General features: G+C 44.0%; 1 protein-coding gene across 2 annotated transcripts; it reads right to left on the bottom strand.

Moving 5' to 3' along the window:
* Positions 1–8,446: 8,446 nt before the first annotated feature.
* On the bottom strand, positions 8,447–18,495 carry RDH12 (retinol dehydrogenase 12). Of its 2 annotated transcripts, none has more exons than XM_004262152.2 (7): positions 18,203–18,495; positions 16,656–16,774; positions 16,022–16,177; positions 14,901–15,005; positions 13,879–14,088; positions 12,020–12,209; positions 8,447–9,270 (listed from the first exon to the last, which is right to left on the bottom strand). In XM_004262152.2, the coding sequence occupies exons 1-7, from the start codon at positions 18,268–18,270 to the stop codon at positions 9,168–9,170; spliced, it is 951 nt and encodes a 316-aa protein (XP_004262200.1). In that variant the 5' UTR covers positions 18,271–18,495; the 3' UTR covers positions 8,447–9,167. The 2 variants fall into 2 exon arrangements, with proteins under 2 accessions (XP_004262200.1, XP_033287265.1); XM_033431374.2 differs by having other exon boundaries at positions 8,447–9,356; positions 18,203–18,433.
* Positions 18,496–20,044: the final 1,549 nt, after the last annotated feature.

Below are 20,044 nucleotides of genomic sequence, written 5' to 3'. Positions count from 1 at the left end.
TTGGGGAAAAGACAATTAATTAACTTGTGAAATTCTTTCCCAGCATGATCGTAATGGAGAGTTGCATTAAAATGAGCATCATTTTCACGTCGTAGTGCTGAGTGTCTATTTTCTTGTCTCTCCATATTTCAATATGTGTGCGTTTGCAACACGTATAATGGAGGCTACAAAATAATTAATTTATATTACTTTTAAATTGATAGACATGTAGGTGTAGAGGAAACACGCATGAAGTATGATATCCATTGTTTACATTGGCGGTTAAAAGGGACATTGAACACTAGAATCATGAATAGTTTTATTTTTATAAAAATTCATAGAGATAATTAAAATTTTTAAAACTAAAAAAATTAGTTTATTTAAATAATTTTGATTTAAAATGTTGATATTCATCTCTATAATGTTTTATATTTTGCCTTTTAATTTTGATAGATAATTTAAATATTTTAGAAGAAAAATAAATACATTAAAAAAATTTTTTTATTTCTTTAATTTACATTTTTATGAAAATATATTTAAATTGCATATACTTTGAATACAAGTACATTTTGTATTTTTTTTAGTCCTTTAGTTACATAACTACTGCCATTAGAACACAAAATATTGGGTGATTAAAACCACGTAATCCGTGATTTTATTGAGCTGAAAGCCATGCGAAGCAGAGCTACCTTCCCACTCCGCTCCCTCCATTGAACTATGACAAGAGCAAGAAATAAACTTTTTTGCATTAAGCCACTAAAATTTAGCATTGTTTGTTACAGCGGTTAATCTACCTTCTATCAGAACAAGTTGTACAACATGTTTTCTGATCTTCTCAGCTGATTGTTTTGGCTAAGAGATATCATATATCCATATGTAGAAAAAATAGATTGTACATATAGATTAAAATTTGGATGAATACCTGTGAATGAATAGCAGAGCTATTAAGACTCTGTACTAGGATGTTAGATCAGTTATCACTGTGGATACTGAAATTAATGAAAGATGACAGATCTTTGGGGTGGAGAAAAATATAATGAAACAGATAAGGAAATTGAAGGTGATGAAAGTAGGTCAGGAAGACATCTGCCTTGGATCCACAGTGATGATGGAAAAAAGTAGGTTTAAAAAATGGTAAGATATCAGCAATTTTATATGGCTCAACATAATACTATTGTGTCAGTTAGGACATAGACTTCAACAATAAGGACCATGTATCGTGTTATGTAACAAGTCTTAAGGGAGGGCAATCCAGTCTTGGCTAATTCGGTGACTCACTGCTTTATCGTCAGCGACCCAGGTTATTTCTATCTTTCCCTCTACCATCTTCAGCATGTGAGTTTGGTCTTTGGGCCAGCTCAGCTCCACTCATGACTCAAGATAATTGTGGTAGATTCAGATGTCATATTCAGCCATGACAATGTCCAACAGAAGAAGACAGAAAATTTCTTCCTGTGTCTCACTTTTTAGTCAATGAGGAAGCCCTCTCCCAGAAGCTTCCATACCCCATGATTGAGGCACATGCTTTTTCCATAACCAATCACTTGCAAGGGAAATATGCCCACCATGATTGTCTTGGATCAGCAGTTCACAGGCCCAGCTGCACATTAAAATCATCCAGAACTTTCCAAAACTTTGCCCAAGAACAGAACATGAATCTGAGGTAAGACCTAGGCATTGGCATTTTATATATATATTTTTTTTTAAATAAATTTATTTATTTATTTATTTTTGGCTGCATTGGGTCTTCGTTGTTGGGTCTTCATTGCTGCGTGCGGGCTTTCTGTAGTTACTGCAAGTGGGGTCTACTCTTCAGCACAGTGTGTGGGCTTCTCATTGTGGTGGATTCTCTTGTTGCAGAGCTTGGGCTCTAGGCACGCGGGCTTCAGTAGTTGTGGCACTCAGGTTCAGTAGTTGTGGCGCACGGGCTTAGTTGCTCCACGGCATGTGGGATCTTCCCGGGCCAGGGCTGGAACCCGTGTCCCCTGCATTGGCAGGTGGATTCTCAACCACTGTGCCACCAGGGAAGTCCCAAGGCATTTTATATATTTTAAAATACAGCTAGGGTTGAGTACACTGCAATAGGTTAATCAGGGCCATGGTGACAGTGGTAGCCAACAGCATCTGCTGAAACTACTAATTTTTAATTTCCAAGTAAAATATGAAAATATTCTTTTTTTAATTGAAATATTATTTCCCATAATTCTTCTCAAGGGCAACCTCTCTTGTGTGTTCATTGTATATAGTTTTTGACCTTTTTCTGTACTGTTACATACTTATATATGTACCCATAGAAAATATATGGTATCATGTTAGATGTGTGTAATTTTTAAATATAAATCTTATCACCTGCACATATTCATCATTCTGCAACTCATCAATTTATATAAATATGTGTGTGTGTGTGTATAATCATCTTTTTGGACTAATTACCCCAAATACAAATGTACTACTTCATTGTGTGATTATACCAAAGATTATTTAGTTTTCTCCAATTGATGGACTTTTAGGTTGTTTCCATTGCTTTTCTAGTACAAGCAATGCCTCCTTACACACAGGTAGTAATGTTATTGCAGATATTGAGAAGTAGATCTCTGGGTAGAATTGGCATCACCATTTCTTCCACTCATACCAGCAGTATATAAAAATATCTATTTTCTAGACTTTTGCCAAAATTTGTTAAGCTCTCTAATTTTTCACAATCTGATCATTAAAAAATTACATCTTGTTTTGATTTGTAGTTCCCTGATCATTACTAAGGTGTATTGACCATTTTTATTTCTTCTGCAAATTTCCTGTTTATATCTTCTGCAAAGTGCTCTGTTGGGTACTATGTCTTTTTCTTATTGAGAGGTAAAAGTTCTTTATATAATATGATTACTACTCTTTTTTCTGATCTATGTATCAGCGTAACAGATGCTGTGGGGTGCCAACCATCTTATTCATTTCAGAAACGATACACCCATTCCCCCAGAAGCTGGGAACGTAGGTAGCTCACAGCTCACAGCTGAGTCTCTCTCTAGAACTTGCCTTCACCCAGGTCATGCCCCCTTCCTGGAAGCTGCCCACATCCACTGACTGGTCAGTGTGGGGAATAAAAGTCAACCTCCTTTCCTCAATTCAGGACAACTCAGTTCCAGAGCTCCCTGTGGGATCAGGATCGTCTAAGCCTTCGTGAGACTGCACCACAGTTCCACTTTGCCCTTTGCCCAGTCCTACTTCCATCACTCCCTCGTAGGTATTGATCCCAAGAGAACTCCCCACAAACTCCCTGTGTGCAAATGTCCATCTCAGAGTCTATTTCCCAGGATACCTGACCTGAATTACAAGAATACCCATCAACATCATGACTTTTAACTTAATTTTTGGTGTGTTTTTTAGTTGTATCCCTCTTTTCCTGTATGCTTTTTGCTTTTCATATCTCAAAAAGACCTTCCCTCTTCTAAGATCTTAAAGATATACTCCTATAGGGCTTCCCTGGTGGCGCAGTGGTTGAGAATCTGCCTGCCAATGCAGGGGACACGGGTTCGAGCCCTGGTCTGGGAAGATCCCACATGCCGCGGAGCAACTAGCCCCGTGAGCCACAATTACTGAGCCTGCACGTCTGGAGCCTGTGCTCCGCAACAAGAGAGGCCGCGATAGTGAGAGGCCTGCGCACCGCGATGAAGAGTGGCCCCCACTTGCCGCAGCTAGAGAAAGCCCTCACACAGCAACGAAGAGCCAACACAGCCATAAATAAATAAATAAAATTAAAAAAAAAAAAATATATACTCCTATATTTTCTTCTAATACTTTTAGGTTTTTTTTTTTTTTTTTTTGGCTGCATTGGGTCTTCATTGCTGCATGTGGGCTTTCTCTAGTTGCAGTGAGTGGGAGCTACTCTTCATTGTGATGCGCAGGCTTCTCATCACGGTGGCTTCTCTTGTTGCGGAGCATGGACTCTAGGCACGCAGGCTTCAGCAGTTGTGGTACGTGGGCTCAGTAGTTGTGGCTTGCGGGTTCTAGAGCGCAGGCTCAGTAGTTATGGTGCACGGGCTTAGTTGCTCCATGGCAAGTGGGATCTTCCCGGACTGGGGCTCGAACCCATGTCCCCTGCATTGGCAGGCGGATTCTTAATCACTGCACCACCAGGGAAGTCCCTGGATAGCTATTTGTTCAACATCATTTATTGAACAGTCTACTCTTTTCTCCCTGATTTGAAATGCGACCTCTACAGCTGTCACATTCTTACATGACTCTTCCCCCCCCCCACCATAGCTGAATGCTTCCTAGTGAGCATCAGACCCAAGCCAAACCTGAGATTCTTTAAATACTAAAAATAGAAAATAGCTGCAGTGCCTCTTCAATGGTAAAAACCGCAAGGTGTAAAGCTTGAGAGTTTTCAACAGCCGAGTGTTTTGCCACTTACTCTGAAATGAAGCCCACATCCAGAGAAAGGCACATATATAGGAATCTTGATTCTTGAGTTCTAGTTACTTCTGAGATCTATCCCTGCCCTTTCCCACTTCTCAGTTTCAACCCGTCTTTGAATTTATGAGCAAAATATTCCATGTTTTTTTTTGGCCTAAGATGCTCAAAGTGGGTGTCTGTCTTGTAAAAGAGGCCAAACACACAAGGTAGATCCTCCAGGGCTTGAAGGCATGGTGACACATAGCACAGACTTGAACTGGACAAGGACCAAGTGCCAGCTAAGGTCATCTGCGGCAGCTAGTCATCGCTTAGGTAATCCGTGGTCTGGAACTGTTTGCTTCTCAATTTTCATATGTCTCTTTGATTTCCTTTCCCTTTAGTTTCCCAGACAAGTTTTACTTTTAAGAAATGTAAGCCAATCTCAGTGGAGCCAAAGGGAAAGATTTTCCTCACCTGGGCTAGGCTGGCTGAGAGTCTCAAAGTATAACAGAAACCAGGAATAGTGAAGGCAGTGACCTGGGGCAGCTGGAGAGACACCCAGGAGCAGAGAAATCCACGGTGACTGTCATTCCTGGGCCTTCATCCATGATTTTGTCTCCGGTATTGTAAGGAGCACTCTTCCAGGAAGCCAGGAAGCCTGGAAGCCATATTTATAGCACACACAGACTAGAAGGCAGATGGCTCTGTGTTCATGGGAGAATCTAGGGAGCAGAGATGGGAAAGTGGAAGGGTGACTCAGCCGCTGGATTCCCAGCCTTGTCTGTGCTGAGCCAAGGCCTTTCCCTTGTGTGGTGGTGACCTTGGGGCAAGTCTCTTCAGGAAACATAGCAAGAGGCCAAGGCTGGTACTTATTCCTTGCCCAGGCTGAACATATGAGACAACATTTTTGGTGCTGGGCAGGGAGCTACACAGAAGCAAGATGAAGCCTGCGCATGAGAGGATTCCAAAAGGGGAGTAGTGCTGAGGGAGGCTGTCTCATGGGAGCACCCGGAGGCCACGAGCAGTGACGGAGTCCGGAATCTGAACAAGGGAGAAAGGGAAACAATGATTGCTTGATAGCCCGAAAATACCAACAAAATGTGAAGTCAATACCCACACCTCTTTGGGCTTTTTTGTTTGTTTTGTTTTGTTTTCTGTTTTTTTGCATTCTTTGCTTCTCAGCTCTCCCATAGTTGGCATCACTGCTGTTAGGTATAAACGCATCCGAAAATTTGATAGGAGAGAAAACTTCCAATTTAAAATATTTTCCTTGGCCAAATAATATTTCACAGACTTCTTTCAATGAGAAGCAGCATAGCATTGTGGTCAGGAGTAACCACCTCCAGCCTGTACCTCCTTGAACTGGTTAAGCTATGCCACTTGCCTAGGATGGCAGGAAAGGAGGCATGTTTCAAGTAGAGTCATTCTTCAGGAAGTGAGGGAATCTACAGTATGGAAGTTAGGACTAGGGAAGCAGAATTGGGGCAATTTCTGTGTTTTCCAGAGACCAGGGTTAGGTGATAACGCAGGGAACGCCATCTTCCCCAACCCCTGCCCTAAAACTCAAGAGGAAGTATTTCTCCACCAAACACCATGACCTTAAGGTCAGCCATCATCTTACAAAGTTCCTAAGGCCATTAGGCTGTCCTTCCCTCTTGGATGTCAGATTCCCACTCAGATTGCTTTCATCTGCCTCCCCAAATTAGATGGGCCCCTTCAAGCATTCACAGACTCTGAGGATTCTATATTCAAGCTACTATCTTGGTCCTGAGTCCTAGGCCCTGATCAGTTGCCATTCCCCAGCCCCTGTACTCCAGACTGAGGCTATCAGCCCCCTGCCCCCAGCAATTGGCCCCAAGCTCTCTGAGTCTCTTAGAAAAAATACAAAGAGGTTTTTCAAATTTCAGACTTCAGATATTTGATACAAGTCAAGAATCGGATGAACTTCATTAAGTCAATCATACTAGCAAGTAATCTGGCAAACAAAAAAGTATAAAATGTAATAGCCCAAAGGATTCCAAACACACACACTCTAAGGATTCCATATATTTTAAAGTTCATTAAGCCAATCATACTAGCAAGTAATCTGGCAAACAAAAAAGTATAAAATGTAATAGCCCAAAGGATTCCAAACACACACACTCTAAGGATTCCATATATTTTAAAGAACAATCTTTTGAATGTTGTTAGCATTCTGTTCTCTGAAAAAGATGTTCTAGAGAGAGAAGATTCCAATTTGATAAAAATGACTATATTTGTTTTTGTTTTTTAATTTTATTTATTAAACTACAGTTGATTTAAAATGTTGTGTTAGGGCTTCCCTGGTGGCACAGTGGTTAAGAATCCACCTGCCAATGCAAGGGACACAAGTTCAAGCCCTGGCCCGGGAAGATCCCACATGCCACAGAGCAACTAAGCCCATGCGCCACAACTACTGAGCCTGCGCTCTAGAGCCCATGAGCCACAACTGCTGAGCCCGTGTGTCACGACTACTGAAGCCTGCGCGCCTAGAGCCCATGCTCCGCAACAAGAGAAGCCACCGCAATGAGAAGCCCACGCACAGCAACGAAGAACCAAAGCAGCCAAAAATAAATAAATAAAATAAATAAATTTATTTAAAAATTTAAAAATAAATAAATAAAATGTTGTGTAAGATTCAGGTGTACAGCTTCAGATTCTTTTCCAGTATAGGTTATTACAAGATATTGAATATAGTTCCCTGTGCTATTCAGTAAATCCTTGTTGTTATCTATTTTATATATAGTGGTTTGTATATGTTAATTTCATACTCCTAATTTGTCCTTCCCCCTTCCCTTTCCCCTTTGGCAACGTTTGTTTAAAATTACTGTATTTGGGCTTCCCTGGTGGCACAGTGGTTAAGAATCCGCCTAGCCAGTGCAGGGGACACAGGTTCCAGCCCTGGTCTAGGAAAATCCCACATGCCATGGAGCAACTAAGCCCTTGTGCCACAACTACTGAAGCCCACGCGCCTAGAGCCCGTGCTCGGCAACAAGAGAAGCCGCACAATGAGAAGTCCGTGCACCACAGCGAAGAGTAGCCCCTGCTCGCCGCAACTAGAGAAAGCCTGTGCACAGCAACGAAGACCCAACGCAGCCAAAAATAAAATAAATGAATTTTAAAAATAAAATATCTACCCAACCCCCCAAAAAATGTTATGGGGGAAATAGATGAAACAAGATTGACAAAATGTTAACAACGTTGAAGCTGGGTGACAGGTAGGTACGTGGGGTTTTTCATGATACTATTTGCTTTACTTTCATCTATTTGAAAATTTCCATAGTAAAATGGTTTTTTGTTTGTTTTTTAAGTCTACTTGCTATGGAAGGAAAGGGAATTTTTGTCACCACATGCCCTTTGGATGCTTTCAAACTGGAAGCAATAACATAACTTCTTGGGTCAATTGGCTAAAAGATTTGGCATGTCTCTCTGCTCTTCTTGGAGAACTTCAGCACTTAAGGCAAGAAACAGGTCACCCAAGGCCACAGCAGAGGAGAGCAGGGAGGCCAAAAGAGAAAAGAGCTATGATTTTAGGCAGAGGGTTTATCAGAGCTTGGTTTTTCTGCATCTGTGTACCAAATTAAATGAAGTCCTCTACTACCTCTGGGCTTAATCTATAGTGAAGCTCAGCATCTGTATAATTTAAGTCACTCCTATCACTTCTTAGATAATCAAATGTGAGAGCTGGAAGAAACTGGAGAAAATACTCAACTGAACCATCTTATTCTGCACCCAGAGGAGATATTATAAGAAGGTTATGGGTGGCTGGGTAGGGTGAGATAGTACTCATTAAACTTGGTTTTGGGACTTCCCTGGTGGTCCAGCGATTGAGACTCTGTGCCCCCAATGCAGGGGGCCCGGGTTTGATCTCCAGTGAAGGAACTTGATCCCACATGCTGCAACTAAAGATCCTGCACGCCACAACAAAGATCCCATACGCAGCAACAAAGACCCGGTGCAGCCAAATAAATAAATAAATAATAAAACAAAACAAAACAAAACAAAAACAACAACTTGGTTTCATTTCTCCCTTGCTACCCTGAGAGAATAAATAAGGCAATAAGGTGAATGTGCAGTCTTTATTTTCTCTAAAGATTGAGGTAAAAGGGAACTCTTTAGAAAAAGAAACCATCTACATTGAAAATGGGACGGTCCAAACTTACACAATACGTTAATTATATCTCAGTAAAGCTGAAAAAATCTGTTTTTAATTTTTTTTAAAGTACTGGAAAAAGAAAACAGGAAGGTCCAGCTTTACATCGTTGCTCCAGGATGCTCAGAGGACGGAACTAAAATTGGCCAAGGTTGAGCCAAGATTTTCCTGAGTTGGTCCAGACTCCAGATTAATGTTTCAAAGAGGAAAGAGATCAGTCAAGAGTTTTTGAGTCTATAGTCCCTGGAAAGAAGTGACGTTGATGCTCCTGTCACCTCAGCTGGGCGTGCTAGCTGGTCTTGGTAAGGAAATTGACCCAATTTCCCAGGTTCTTCTGCCATCCCTGTGCCCAGCCTGGCATCTGCCCAGTCCTCCTGGTCCGAGAGGGTGGCCGACTCTGCAAGTCTTGGAGCAGAATACTCTGTAGGTGTGACTGTCTCGTGCCATGAGCCAGCCTCACGAGAGGGTTGGGTGTGCGAAGATTTCTAGAAGGGTCAGGAGTATCAGAGCAGGGCAGGATTCGCAACAGCAGCCAGTCAGGACAATCCTGCAGGGTGGGCCTTCTCCTCGGTCCCCTTTCCTTATGGCGTGGACTGAGCCTCATACAGCTGTGCCTATTCCACCAGCTCTACTCCCACTGGATTCCCAGCAGCTCACAGCTGACGTTCCACAAGCGCTCAGCCGTTTTGTTATTCCGGGCCCTTGGAGACACCCAAGTCTTCTTGCAGTCACTGGAGGGCATAGAAAGGGGGTGAACATCCAGGAGTGAAAATGGACAGTCTGGAAAAGTTTATGTCCTCTTCTTCAGAATATATTTCTAAATGTGTAATAAAATACATCAGATAAAAAGAAACTAACTGTATTGAAATGCAGTTTTAAAATATTTCCTTTTCTTTTTTGCACTGACTTTTAAAAAATTTTAATTTTATTGGAGTGTAGTTGATTTTCAATGTTGTGTTAGTTTCAGGTGTACCTCAAAGTGATTCAGTTATACATATACATATATTCATTCTTTTTTAGATTCTTTGCTCATATAGGTTATCACAGAATACTGAGTAGAGTTCCCCATGCTATACAGTAAGTCCTTGAGGGTTATCTATCTTATATAAGGTATAAAATATTTTAAAAACAATGTGTGGCATAGTAATGTGTTCTATTAGAAGAGCTAGCACTGGGTCTAATCACTACCAGATTTCAAAGTATTGGCGAGAAGTGACATCCTGAGGTATCTGCAACAATTGCAATGTGACATGAAATTATTTATAGTTTTCTTGGGGACAAAGTCACCGGTATCACTACTACTGCAGTTCACTTCCTACATTCATAATCAAAGGAAATGGCAAATTTCAGATGGAGGTTAGTGAAACTAAAGATGAAATTATCTTTCCATCCAGGTTTGAAGACCCCTTAAATTCTATCCACAGACCCCTTGTGTCCCATGAACCCGACTAAGCACCCCTGTTTTGTTTTGGGGTGAGCAGGTGAGGGGGGCTGGGGCAGAGCACACTGGTCATGGTGTTTTTCTTTAAATAGAAGTTTTGGACTTCCCTGATGGCACAGTGCTTAAGAATCCTCCTGCCAATGCAGGGGACACGGGTTCCAGCCCTGGTCCGGGAAGATCCCACATGCCGCGGAGCAACTAAGCCCATGCACCACAACTACTGAGCTTGTGCTCTAGAGCCTGTGAGCCACAACTACTGAAGCTCACACACCTAGATCCCGTGCTCTGCAACAAGAGAAGCCACCGCAATTAAGCCTGTGTGCCACAACGAAGAGTAACCCCCTCTCGCTGCAACTAGAGAAAGCCCACGCACAGCAATGAAGACCCAACACAGCCAAAAATAAATTTTAAAAATTAATTTAAAAAAAACTGGGATCATACTGTACCTAGTTTGGGGAGGATACCTTTCTCTTGTTAAAAATGTACAATTTTAATTTTACAAGTAATGAATTAATATATAATCTTTAAAATTTATTTTTAAATAATAAAGGAATACCTAGAGTAAAAGGTTAAAATCCTCCTTCACACTGCCCCCCGCACCCCGACTCTTCCTCAAACTCCCTGGAAGTAACTACTACTGTGTAGTAGTTTGCTGTGTATTCTTTCAGACTGTTTTCTATGCATTTACAGTGAATAATTATATAGTTCTATATTTCATTTCTTTCTGATAATATTATATCACTAACATTTTCCCATTAACTGAATATTATTCAAAAATACTTTTATATAGTGACTGTATTATATTTTATCACATGATTAAGGAGGGGTGTTAAACACCCAGACTCCAGGGTGGCATTGTCTAGTAGAAATATGATGCGAACTACAAATGTGAACCACATGTGTAACTTTAAATTTCCCAATAGAAATTTTAAAGTATTTTTTTAAAAAGTGAAAAGAAATAGGTGAAATTAATTTTAGTAGTATATTTTATTTAACCCAACATAGCCAAATTATTTCAGCATGTAATCAATATAAAAATTAATGAGATATTTTACATTTCTGTTTTTCACACTATGTCTTCAAAATCTGCTGTACATTTCACACGCACAGTATGTCCCAGATTGGACTAGCCATATCTCAAGTGCTCGGTAGCCATATATGGCTAGTGGCAACCACACTGAACAGCACGGCTCTAGAGCCAGGCTGCCTGGGTTTAAATCCCAGGCCTACCGCTTATAAATTATATGACCCTGAGCAAGCTAATTTTTCTGTGCCTCAGTTTCTTCATCTGTAAAATGGGGACAATAATACGATCTACCTTTCAGAGTTGTGATGATTATATGAATTAATACACGTAAAACTTAGAAGAGTGCCAAACATGTTGTAAGAGCTCAAGCAACATTAGCTATGATCATTTATCCATTCCCCAATTGTTGGACACTGAGGCTATTTCCAATGCTTCCCTTAATAAATGGTGTACCAGTGAACCATCTTGAACAAAGTGGGACAGAAAAGCAGACTGGGCTGGATCAAGTCATGGAATGGGAAGAAATGTAATCCTGGGCTTCCCTATATTCCCAGACTCTGATTGCCCATTGAGTTTGTGATAAACCTCAACATCAAAATGTCTATTTTTATGTTCCAACAGATAGTGCCAGTCTTCGCAGCTTTGGGAGAAGTGTCCCTAGAGTTCACACTAGGGACAGGTGACTTTGCCCTGGAGTTTCGTGCTATGTGTCATTTAAAAATTCATGAAGGAAGTCAGCCAAAAGCTTCAAGGAAGAGAAAAAGGCTCTACAAAGGCTTACCTGGAAATGTGGCACACAGGTTTGAAACAGAGCCATAAAACCAGCTTTTGCCATGTTTCAAATGTAAGTTTCCTTAGAAAAGTAACAGCATTTGGTCTACTGGCCCAACGTGAACCTGGATTCCCCCATCAGGCACAAACTTGGCCACTGGGGGTGCAAAGCCCAGGGAGTCTTATGCCTGCCTCACCATACACACAGGTGATGGGGAGAACGCATGCGGCCTCTGCGCACCTGAAGTACTTGCCGCTCAGGGGCTCCAAGCCCTCAGCCAGGGCGCAGTGCAGGCTGGTCTGGGCCCCCTCCCTTGCCGTCTTGAGGAAGGGGGAGAAGAGCTGCCAGAGCAGGCACAGCAGGAAGGAGTGTCGGACCAGTTCGGAGCGGACGATGCCTGGGTGCACTGCGTAGGTGGTGACCCCCGTGCCTAGGGCAAAAAGGGCACAGTTAGACCAGAGACACACTCCGAGGCCGTGGAGACAGCTCATCTCCTGCAGCAACATGCACGATTGAGAAGAAAGGACTTGGGAAACAGAACCCCAGTGTTCAGAAGACACCACCTCTAGCCAGGTAGAATCTCATGAGTAATTAATTGATCTTATCCAGAAAGATCTACAGCCTTCTCAGCCTTCTATGCTCCAAAAGGAATGCTTGGTTGAACATCCTTCTATTTTAGTGTCATCTTAATCTTTGGCTTAAATGGTATCTTTGGAATTTCTATTGGAGGGTCTTAGGGGCAGCAATCCTGTTAGAAGGTAGGAAGCTAGGACCTTGTTGTGAATTGCATTTGCCGGGCAAGCACATTTTATGAGGTGTAGATTGAGGAGTGTTGATGGAAATGATGAGAGTTAACATGCCCCCAAGACACCCCTGCCGCCTCCACTGTTTTTAGTACTTATTACGTACAAGGGCTGTGCTACATGTTTTAAGTGTTATCTCATTTGACTCTCAAAGAGGTTCATGAGGTAGGTAATATTAAGAAGCCCATTTACAGCTGAGGAAACCGAGTTCTCATCACAGACAGGTTAAGTAAATTGCCCAAGGTCACACCTGGCTGGTTGCAGGGCCAAGGTCTGAACCTCGATGTAGAGTAAAGAGCATAGACTTCTGAGCTAGATTGCCTGGAGTTGAATCCTGGCTCGCCTCGGAATTAATATATCTTGCTCGGGCAAGTTTCTCAAGATATCTGCGCCTACCTCTTCTTTTGTAGGGAGGGGAAAAATCATAGCACCTACCTCATAGGAATAGTGTATTCAATGAGTTGAGACACAGATAGTATACAGCACACACAAACTCTCAATTATTGTTGTCATTATTAGTATTCATTTAAATGATTACCCTATTCTTCTACTTTCTGCATTCTGATAGTAAATACCATTTTCCCCAAACTCTGGCTTACTCACTGTAGCAAATGGTCCTCCAGATTCACAGATGTCAGTGTCAGAAGCTCAGCAAAAACTCCAGGGCAGCACAGAATCATAGGATCAAGAGTGGCCTCACCTCATTTTACAGTTGAGGGGAGAAGTCAAGGGAGGTTAAAGGGACATGTTTGTAGACACACGTGGCTACTATGTGGTAGAGCAAGAACTCAGACCCAAGTATCTGAAACCCTGACTCCAGGCAGTGAGTGGCGGCTCTGTAGCTCAGCTCACCCTGTAAACCTCAGCAACTGGCACAGCAAAGGAAGCACCTGGCTTAAAGCAGAGTCCCCACTTTCCAGTCCTCACTCCTTCACTTGCCATATAATCTAGGGCCGGCCGCTTCTTTGGACTTCAGTTTGGACCCATAAAATAGTGAAAACAATACCTACTCTGCCTGTTGCAAGAGGTTGTTGTGAAAAATCAGATGAGATGATAAATATGAAATAAGATGTGACAAAGCACATAAGGTTTATAGGTTCCTGACCTCTGTCCAGTTTTAAGCTTCCCAAGGGCAAGGACTCTGTTTTTACTCAGTTTTATAACCTCATTTTCCTTAGTGCACAGAGCTGCCACTGAAATGTGCACGTTTGACATCCTGACTTCAGAAGTTTCTGTGAACCTCTAATCTGGACTGAAGCCCCTGCTTCTTAACCCTGGCCCTTTCTCTAGACTTACCTTGGAGCCTCTTGGCCAGCTCACGAGTAAAGAGCACATTGGCCAGCTTGCTGTGGCAATAAGCAAAACCTCGGTTGTAGGACTTCTCACCCTGGAGGTCATGGAAGCGAATCTTGCCAGCATGGTGGACCACTGATGACAGGTTCACCACCCGTGCAGGAGCGGACTCCTTCAGCTGCCCCAGGAGCAAGTGGGTGAGAAGGAAGTGGCCTGTGAGGAGAGCCAGCAGAGGAGATTGAAGAGTGGAACAGCAGCCTGGGCTCGGGGTGTGGGAGCTGATGTATGACAGGGCTTCATCACTAGCTCACTATCTTCTGGTTGTGAACATTTTGATACCATGAGTAACAGTGTTAATGGTCAGTCAGTCTGAGTTAGTGGAGTCCTCAAGGCAAGGGCCAGAGCTGGACTCCAGGTAAGGCAATATATACATAATCTGTTGTTATTTGTTCCTGTTTCCTTGCCCCGGTCAGGAGCAACTGCTAGCTTCTGACATCCCCCGTCTGGTTATGATCACACAACTGTGGGCATGTACAGAAGGAAGGTTGGAATAGTCAGGGAAAATAACCTGTTCTGTGATTCCCTCACTAGAGCCATTGCCTCGAGCTCTGAACACTAGCCTCTCTCATACCTCAAGTCCTCAAGGTCTGCCTCCATGATGGACCAACCCTTGCTTGCTTGGTCCTCAGTTATAGATATGACCCCCCCTCCAGCCAAACACGGACTTCACCCCCACTCCTGACCCTGCTTGGCAAGTCTTGCATTACCACAGTCCCATTCAAGAAGGACCTTCTTCTTCCTGGTATCTCCTATGTTTGGGGTTTCTTAACGGTATGAGTAGGATAAGCTCTCTTTTTTGTACTGGTTAGGAGAGAGATAGTGAAAGAAAAACCAATACCTCCAGTCTAGCAGAATCTTGGTCTCTATGAGGACCAGTGGAGATCCTCAGCACTGGTCCAGGGTCATCTCCCTACAGAGAACATGATGGCATATGTCTCGCTTTTCACTCACTCTAAGATACTCACCCAGGTGGTTGACTCCCAGGTGGGTTTCAAAGCCATCAGCTGTCTTGGAATATGGGCACATCATCACTCCTGCATTGTTGATCAGAATATGAAGCTGCTTTTCCTCTAAAGAGCACAACCAAGGAGACCATGTGGTTAGCAAGGAGTCAGGTAGCTGCCAGTCCTGAGTGTTTGTTCCTTGCGTTTGGACCTATCTCAGTGATATTCAGTAGCCACTGTCATTGGGTTTCTAATTTTTTATCTATATATAAATTTATTTATTTATTTATTTTTGGCCACATTGGGTCTTTGTTGCTGCACATGGGCTTTCTCTAGTTGTGGCGAGCAGGGGCTACTCTTCATTGCGGTGTGCAGGCTTCTCATTGTGGTGGCTTCTCTTGTTGTGGAGCACAGCCTCTAGGTGCATAGGCTTCAGTAGCTGTGGCACGTGGGCTCAGTAGCTGTGGCTCGCGGGCTCTAGAGCACAGGCTCAGTAGTTGTGGCACACGGGCTTAGTTGCTCCGCGGCATGTGGGATCTTCCTGGACCAGGGCTCGAACCCGTGTCCCCTGAATTGGCAGGCGGATTCTTAACCACTGCGCCACCAGGGAAGTCCTGGGTTTCTAATTTTAGTTGCTGTTATCTTCCTGGACACCATTCATTCATTCAGCAAATGTGTACTTAGTACTGACTCTGAGCTGGGCTGGGCACTGGGCATACAGTGGTAAAATAAGACAGACATGGTTCCTGTCCCTCATGGATTTCATAGTCCTTGATAGAAGATGGTCATTTTCCAAGATACAGAAGAATATTGGCAGCAGCACAACTTCCTCTTGTGCCTATGGCCACAGAAGTTTGATTCTCAGGATGAAAGAAGAGAGTGGCATCAGGGCCACACCTCGATGGCAAGGTACAAGCCCAGGCAGGGAGCTGTCACCTCCACCATTCCCACTGCTGAGGCAAGGATCCTGCCCAGCCTGTCCACCCGCCATCCCCGTGCCAATTCCCTGCCCTGCTGGTTCGTGTGGCAGAACCTGTGCAGTGGAATCCATGATGGGTCTGATGTAAAGGTCAGAGCTGGTCCAGGGTGGAGCAGCCACTCCCACACCCAGCTTCCTGCCTTTCTAACCCCCAGGGCCTCACCTGCCCGGAAGCCCTCAGCAAAGGCTCGGATGGATTTGGTATCAGCTAGGTCCAGTTTCCGTACCAGCACCTGGGAGTTCTTTGTATCAGCTCGGATTTCACTGGCAGCAGACTCCCCCTTCAGTACGTCTCGGCAGGCAATGTATACTCGGGCTCCTGGGGCCAAAACAAACAGGCAGCAATGTGTTCAGACCCTGGGCTGAAGAAGAGTCTAGGAAGTGAGTTTGGGACTGGTGGACAGAGCATTCCCCGCACCATCCCTAAAGCAGTGAGTGGCTAAATTGCCGCTTCCAGATTCTCCTTGCTATCAGCGTAACCCCAGGCTGGGAACCCTGGTTTTTACACCCTGATATTTAACATGGCTTGGGATCTCCTTTTAGAATAACTGACCTGACCAATATTATACACGGACATCATTGTTTTCCTTACTTTATATAAATAGGGAAGGAGCAGGAAGGAAGGAAAGTTTAAGCCACAGAGTAAGTTGGTGTCACAGCTGGACTTGAATCCCAGGTTCCTTGAGTTCCTGACCAGAATTTCTAAGCCCAGGAGGAAAGATAAGGGAACATGAGTAGAGTTCCTAGTGAGAAAGACAGGAGGTGCTGCCCTGTGGAAATGGAAAGGAAGGACTTGCCTCTGCGAGCAAGCTCTCTGGCTGTCTCCTTGCCGATGCCTGTGTTGGCACCGGTGATCACCACCACCTTCCCGGGAAGCTGCACGTTTGTTCCACAGACCCCACCAGCAAAGAACTTCCTACAGGCAAGAGAAACAAAACATTTATGCACCATCCTTTCCAATCCCAGACTGAGATACATAAAATCCACCCAGCCTCAAAGAGGGATTTCTTTTTGTTGCTGTCAGGAGACTTAAAGAAGCTAATCTTCAGCAGACAGCGTCTCCCCAGTGGGCAAGGCAGTCTCCTGCTTATCAGCTCAGCTTGGGAGGTCACGTGCAGGGAAGCTACAAATGATCATGTGGGCAAATAGAATAAGTTCTCTTGAGCCAGGGCCAATGGTTCCTTGTTAAACAACAAAGATACCTCGCTCCTATCTCTAGAGGTTCCCAGAGGTCATCTTCCTTCTCTATCCTGCCCTTAAAACACGAGGGGGATGGGCATTAGTGGAATCAGTGGTCCTGACCCTTCACCTTCAATAAGCATCAATGGTGAGTAACTGATGAACAGCACCTCCAGGGTCCCATATAGAAATATGGCTCTTGGGCTGCCTCTCCAGTTTTAGAGAGCCAGAATATTCTGCCATCCCACTAGAGATTTCATACTCGCCATCCATGCACAGAGAGAAAACCTCCCTTGTTCAGACCTCTGTGCAGAGAGCATCCTTTTACATAGGGTTGACTTGATAAGTTCCCAAAAATAGGACGGGAGGAAGTAAAGCTAACATCACCTGAGCATCATCCAACTGCCAAGCACTAGGCTAGGCATTTTCCAAGGGAATTTAATTCCCTCAACCACTCTGTTATTATCCCCACATTACAGTGGAGAAAGCTGAGGCTCAGAGAAGTTCAAGTCACTTGCTAATGGTGGCAAAACTGGAACCCAAACCCAGCTTTCTATGACGGGACCTAGAGCAACACTCTGTCTCTGATATGTCCATTTAACCTTCTTTATCATCAACAATTTAAAAGTTCTCTACTCATAACACACATTTCTTTGACATCTCCAGAAATCTTCCACAGCAAAAGAGCCAACCCAAAACGTTAGTTGAGGATAGTCTCAAAGGGAAGAGAGTGTGTTCCCTTCCCCAGATGCCTGGTACTTAACAACTGAGTCCCTCGGCAATGACCACCCACCGTAATGCAGCAGGGCCACCTTGACTAGGGACGGTGAAGAAAGGGAGACCTTCAGAGGAACCCAAGGGAATGGAGTGAAAGAGCAAGGACTCCCCCATAAGATGTCTGTCAAGCTACTTAACAGAGTCATCCACTAGCATCAGAATTCAAACCCGCCCCTCCTCTCCCAGCCCCAGGTGCTTCCTTCTCGTTTCCCACCACAATATTCATAACTACCTCCTTCCTTCCTGCTTTTCCTGCCTGACTTTCTCTCCCTTGGCCTCCATCCCTTTCTCTTCCTTCAGCAGCTAAGAACTCATCTTCTTACAAGCTCCGTGTCTCCCAATTCAGGGCTTTGTAAACTATTGAATGAGTTACTGAATTAAGACAAACCTGATGGATGGAGCTGTCACATACAGGAAAGAAAGGAAGGAGGTGAGCAGTCCCAAGAAAACCAGCATCTTTTCAACTTCTTTAGTTGCTGCTGCTTTACCAAGAGCAACTTTGACTCCAACTCTGGCTCGGGCTCCACCTGGTCTGGCTCCAACTCTTGGCTGCTTCTTGCTGCTTCTCTTTCCTCCAGCTCCTCTCGCTCCTGGGTGTTCAGCAACAGCCTGGCTCTAAGCGTAGCCCAGAATCCTATTTAAATCCGAGAGCTGTCAGAGCACAGCCTGCTGGGAGATGTAGTCCTGGGAGAGAAGGATGGAGAAAAGAGCAGAGCCTCACAGTTACTGGCAAAGAGAATGAGGGGAGATGGAGAACTGCCCCTAACTTTCCCACCGTCAGTCATTTCTCTTATCTAGGGAATGTGTTCCCTCCACCACCCTCACTTCCACTCCTGCAAAATAGAATATTTTTAACTTTAGCAGCAGACCCCATGATACTTGAAATACAGTGTGATTAAAATAGACAGACAAGGAAGAAACCCCCAGGAGAGAGGTGAGAGAATTCAGGAGAGTGTTTCCCTTGGTGGGGAAGGGGTAGAGACTGGGGGGGGGTATGTTGGGATCTCCTGGGGGGGGGCTGGTAGTGTTCTGTTCTTTGGGGGGGTTGCTATTACACAGGTGTGCTCACTTTGTGAAAATTCACTGAGTCACACACTTGATGTGTGCACTTGACTGTGTTTTATGTTCTGTTTCAATGAAGTTAACACACACATGTATCGTACATGCCAAAGAAAAGGTATAGTGTTTCAGTGCATGGGCTCTTAGCATGGACTTCCTGGTTCAAATCTCAGCTGAACTGCTTACCAGATGGGTGGCCCTAGGCAAGTTACTAAACCTCTCTGTTAACTCACTTTCCTCACTTGCATAATGGCATGATAAAATATACACCTACCTTTTAAAGTATTAAATTAATTAAATAGGAAATTTGAGACAGAGACTAGCACATTGTAGACACTGTATAAAAGTTGGCTGTTCAGGGACTTCTCTGGTGGCACAGTGGTTAAGAATCCGCCTGCCAATGCAGGGGACACCTGTTCAAGCCCTGGTCTGGGAAGATCCCACATGCCGTGGAGCAGCTGAGCCTGTGTGCCACAACTACTGAGCCTGCGCTCCAGAGCCCGCAAGCCACAACTACTGAAGCCCACACGCCACAACTATTGAGGCCCGGGCGCCTAGAGCCCATGCTCCACAACAAGAGAAGCCCCTGCAATGAGAAGTCCGCACACCACAACAAAGAGTAGCCCCCACTCGCCGCAACTAAAGCCCGCACGCAGCAACGAAGACCCAAAGAAGCCAAAACATAAATAAATTTAAAAAAAAAAAGAAAAAGAGTTGAGCTTCCCTGGTGGTCCAGTGGTTAAGATTCCGCACCTCCACTGCAGGGGGAACAGTTTCCCTGGTCAGGGAACTAAGATCCCTGGTCTGGGAACTAAGATCCCGCATGCTGTGCAGAAAGGCCAAAAAATATATATATTATAGAGAGATAGTTGGCTGTTATGATTAGCTGTATTGATTTCTGTCCTACTTGCTTTATTCAAGGGTTTAGTGTAGAAAAGGGAGAGGTAATGAATGCAGGTGATGTTTCACTTGAATGCTATTAAAGATGATGGGAAAGACGAGAAGAGTAGAAAAGGGAGAGGTAATGAATGCAGGTGATGTTTCAGTTGAATGCTATTAAAGATGACGGGAAAGACGAGAAACAAACCAAGCAGAAACTCTCAGTGCCCTCTGGAGGTGTGTGAGGGGATGGGAGGAGGATACGTAGGGTTCACAGCCTTTGCTCACTCAG

Source organism: Orcinus orca, chromosome 2, assembly GCF_937001465.1.
Source record: "Orcinus orca chromosome 2, mOrcOrc1.1, whole genome shotgun sequence".
In the NCBI taxonomy this organism is placed as follows: Eukaryota; Metazoa; Chordata; class Mammalia; order Artiodactyla; family Delphinidae; genus Orcinus; species Orcinus orca.
The sequence above is the reverse complement of the archived record's forward strand: the minus strand, read 5'-3'. Positions and strand labels throughout refer to the sequence as shown.

Excerpts from the sequence above, each read along its gene's own strand:
- RDH12 (XM_004262152.2), bottom strand. The coding sequence starts at position 18,270 with ATGCTGGTTTTCTTGGGACTGCTCACCTCCTTCCTTTCTTTCCTGTAT. Across the intron at positions 16,178-16,655 it reads CAGAGAGCTTGCTCGCAGAG|GAGCCCGAGTATACATTGCC; the intron begins GCAAGTCCTTCC and ends TTTTGGCCCCAG. Across the intron at positions 14,089-14,900 it reads CCTGGGAGTCAACCACCTGG|GCCACTTCCTTCTCACCCAC; the intron begins GTGAGTATCTTA and ends CTCTCCTCACAG.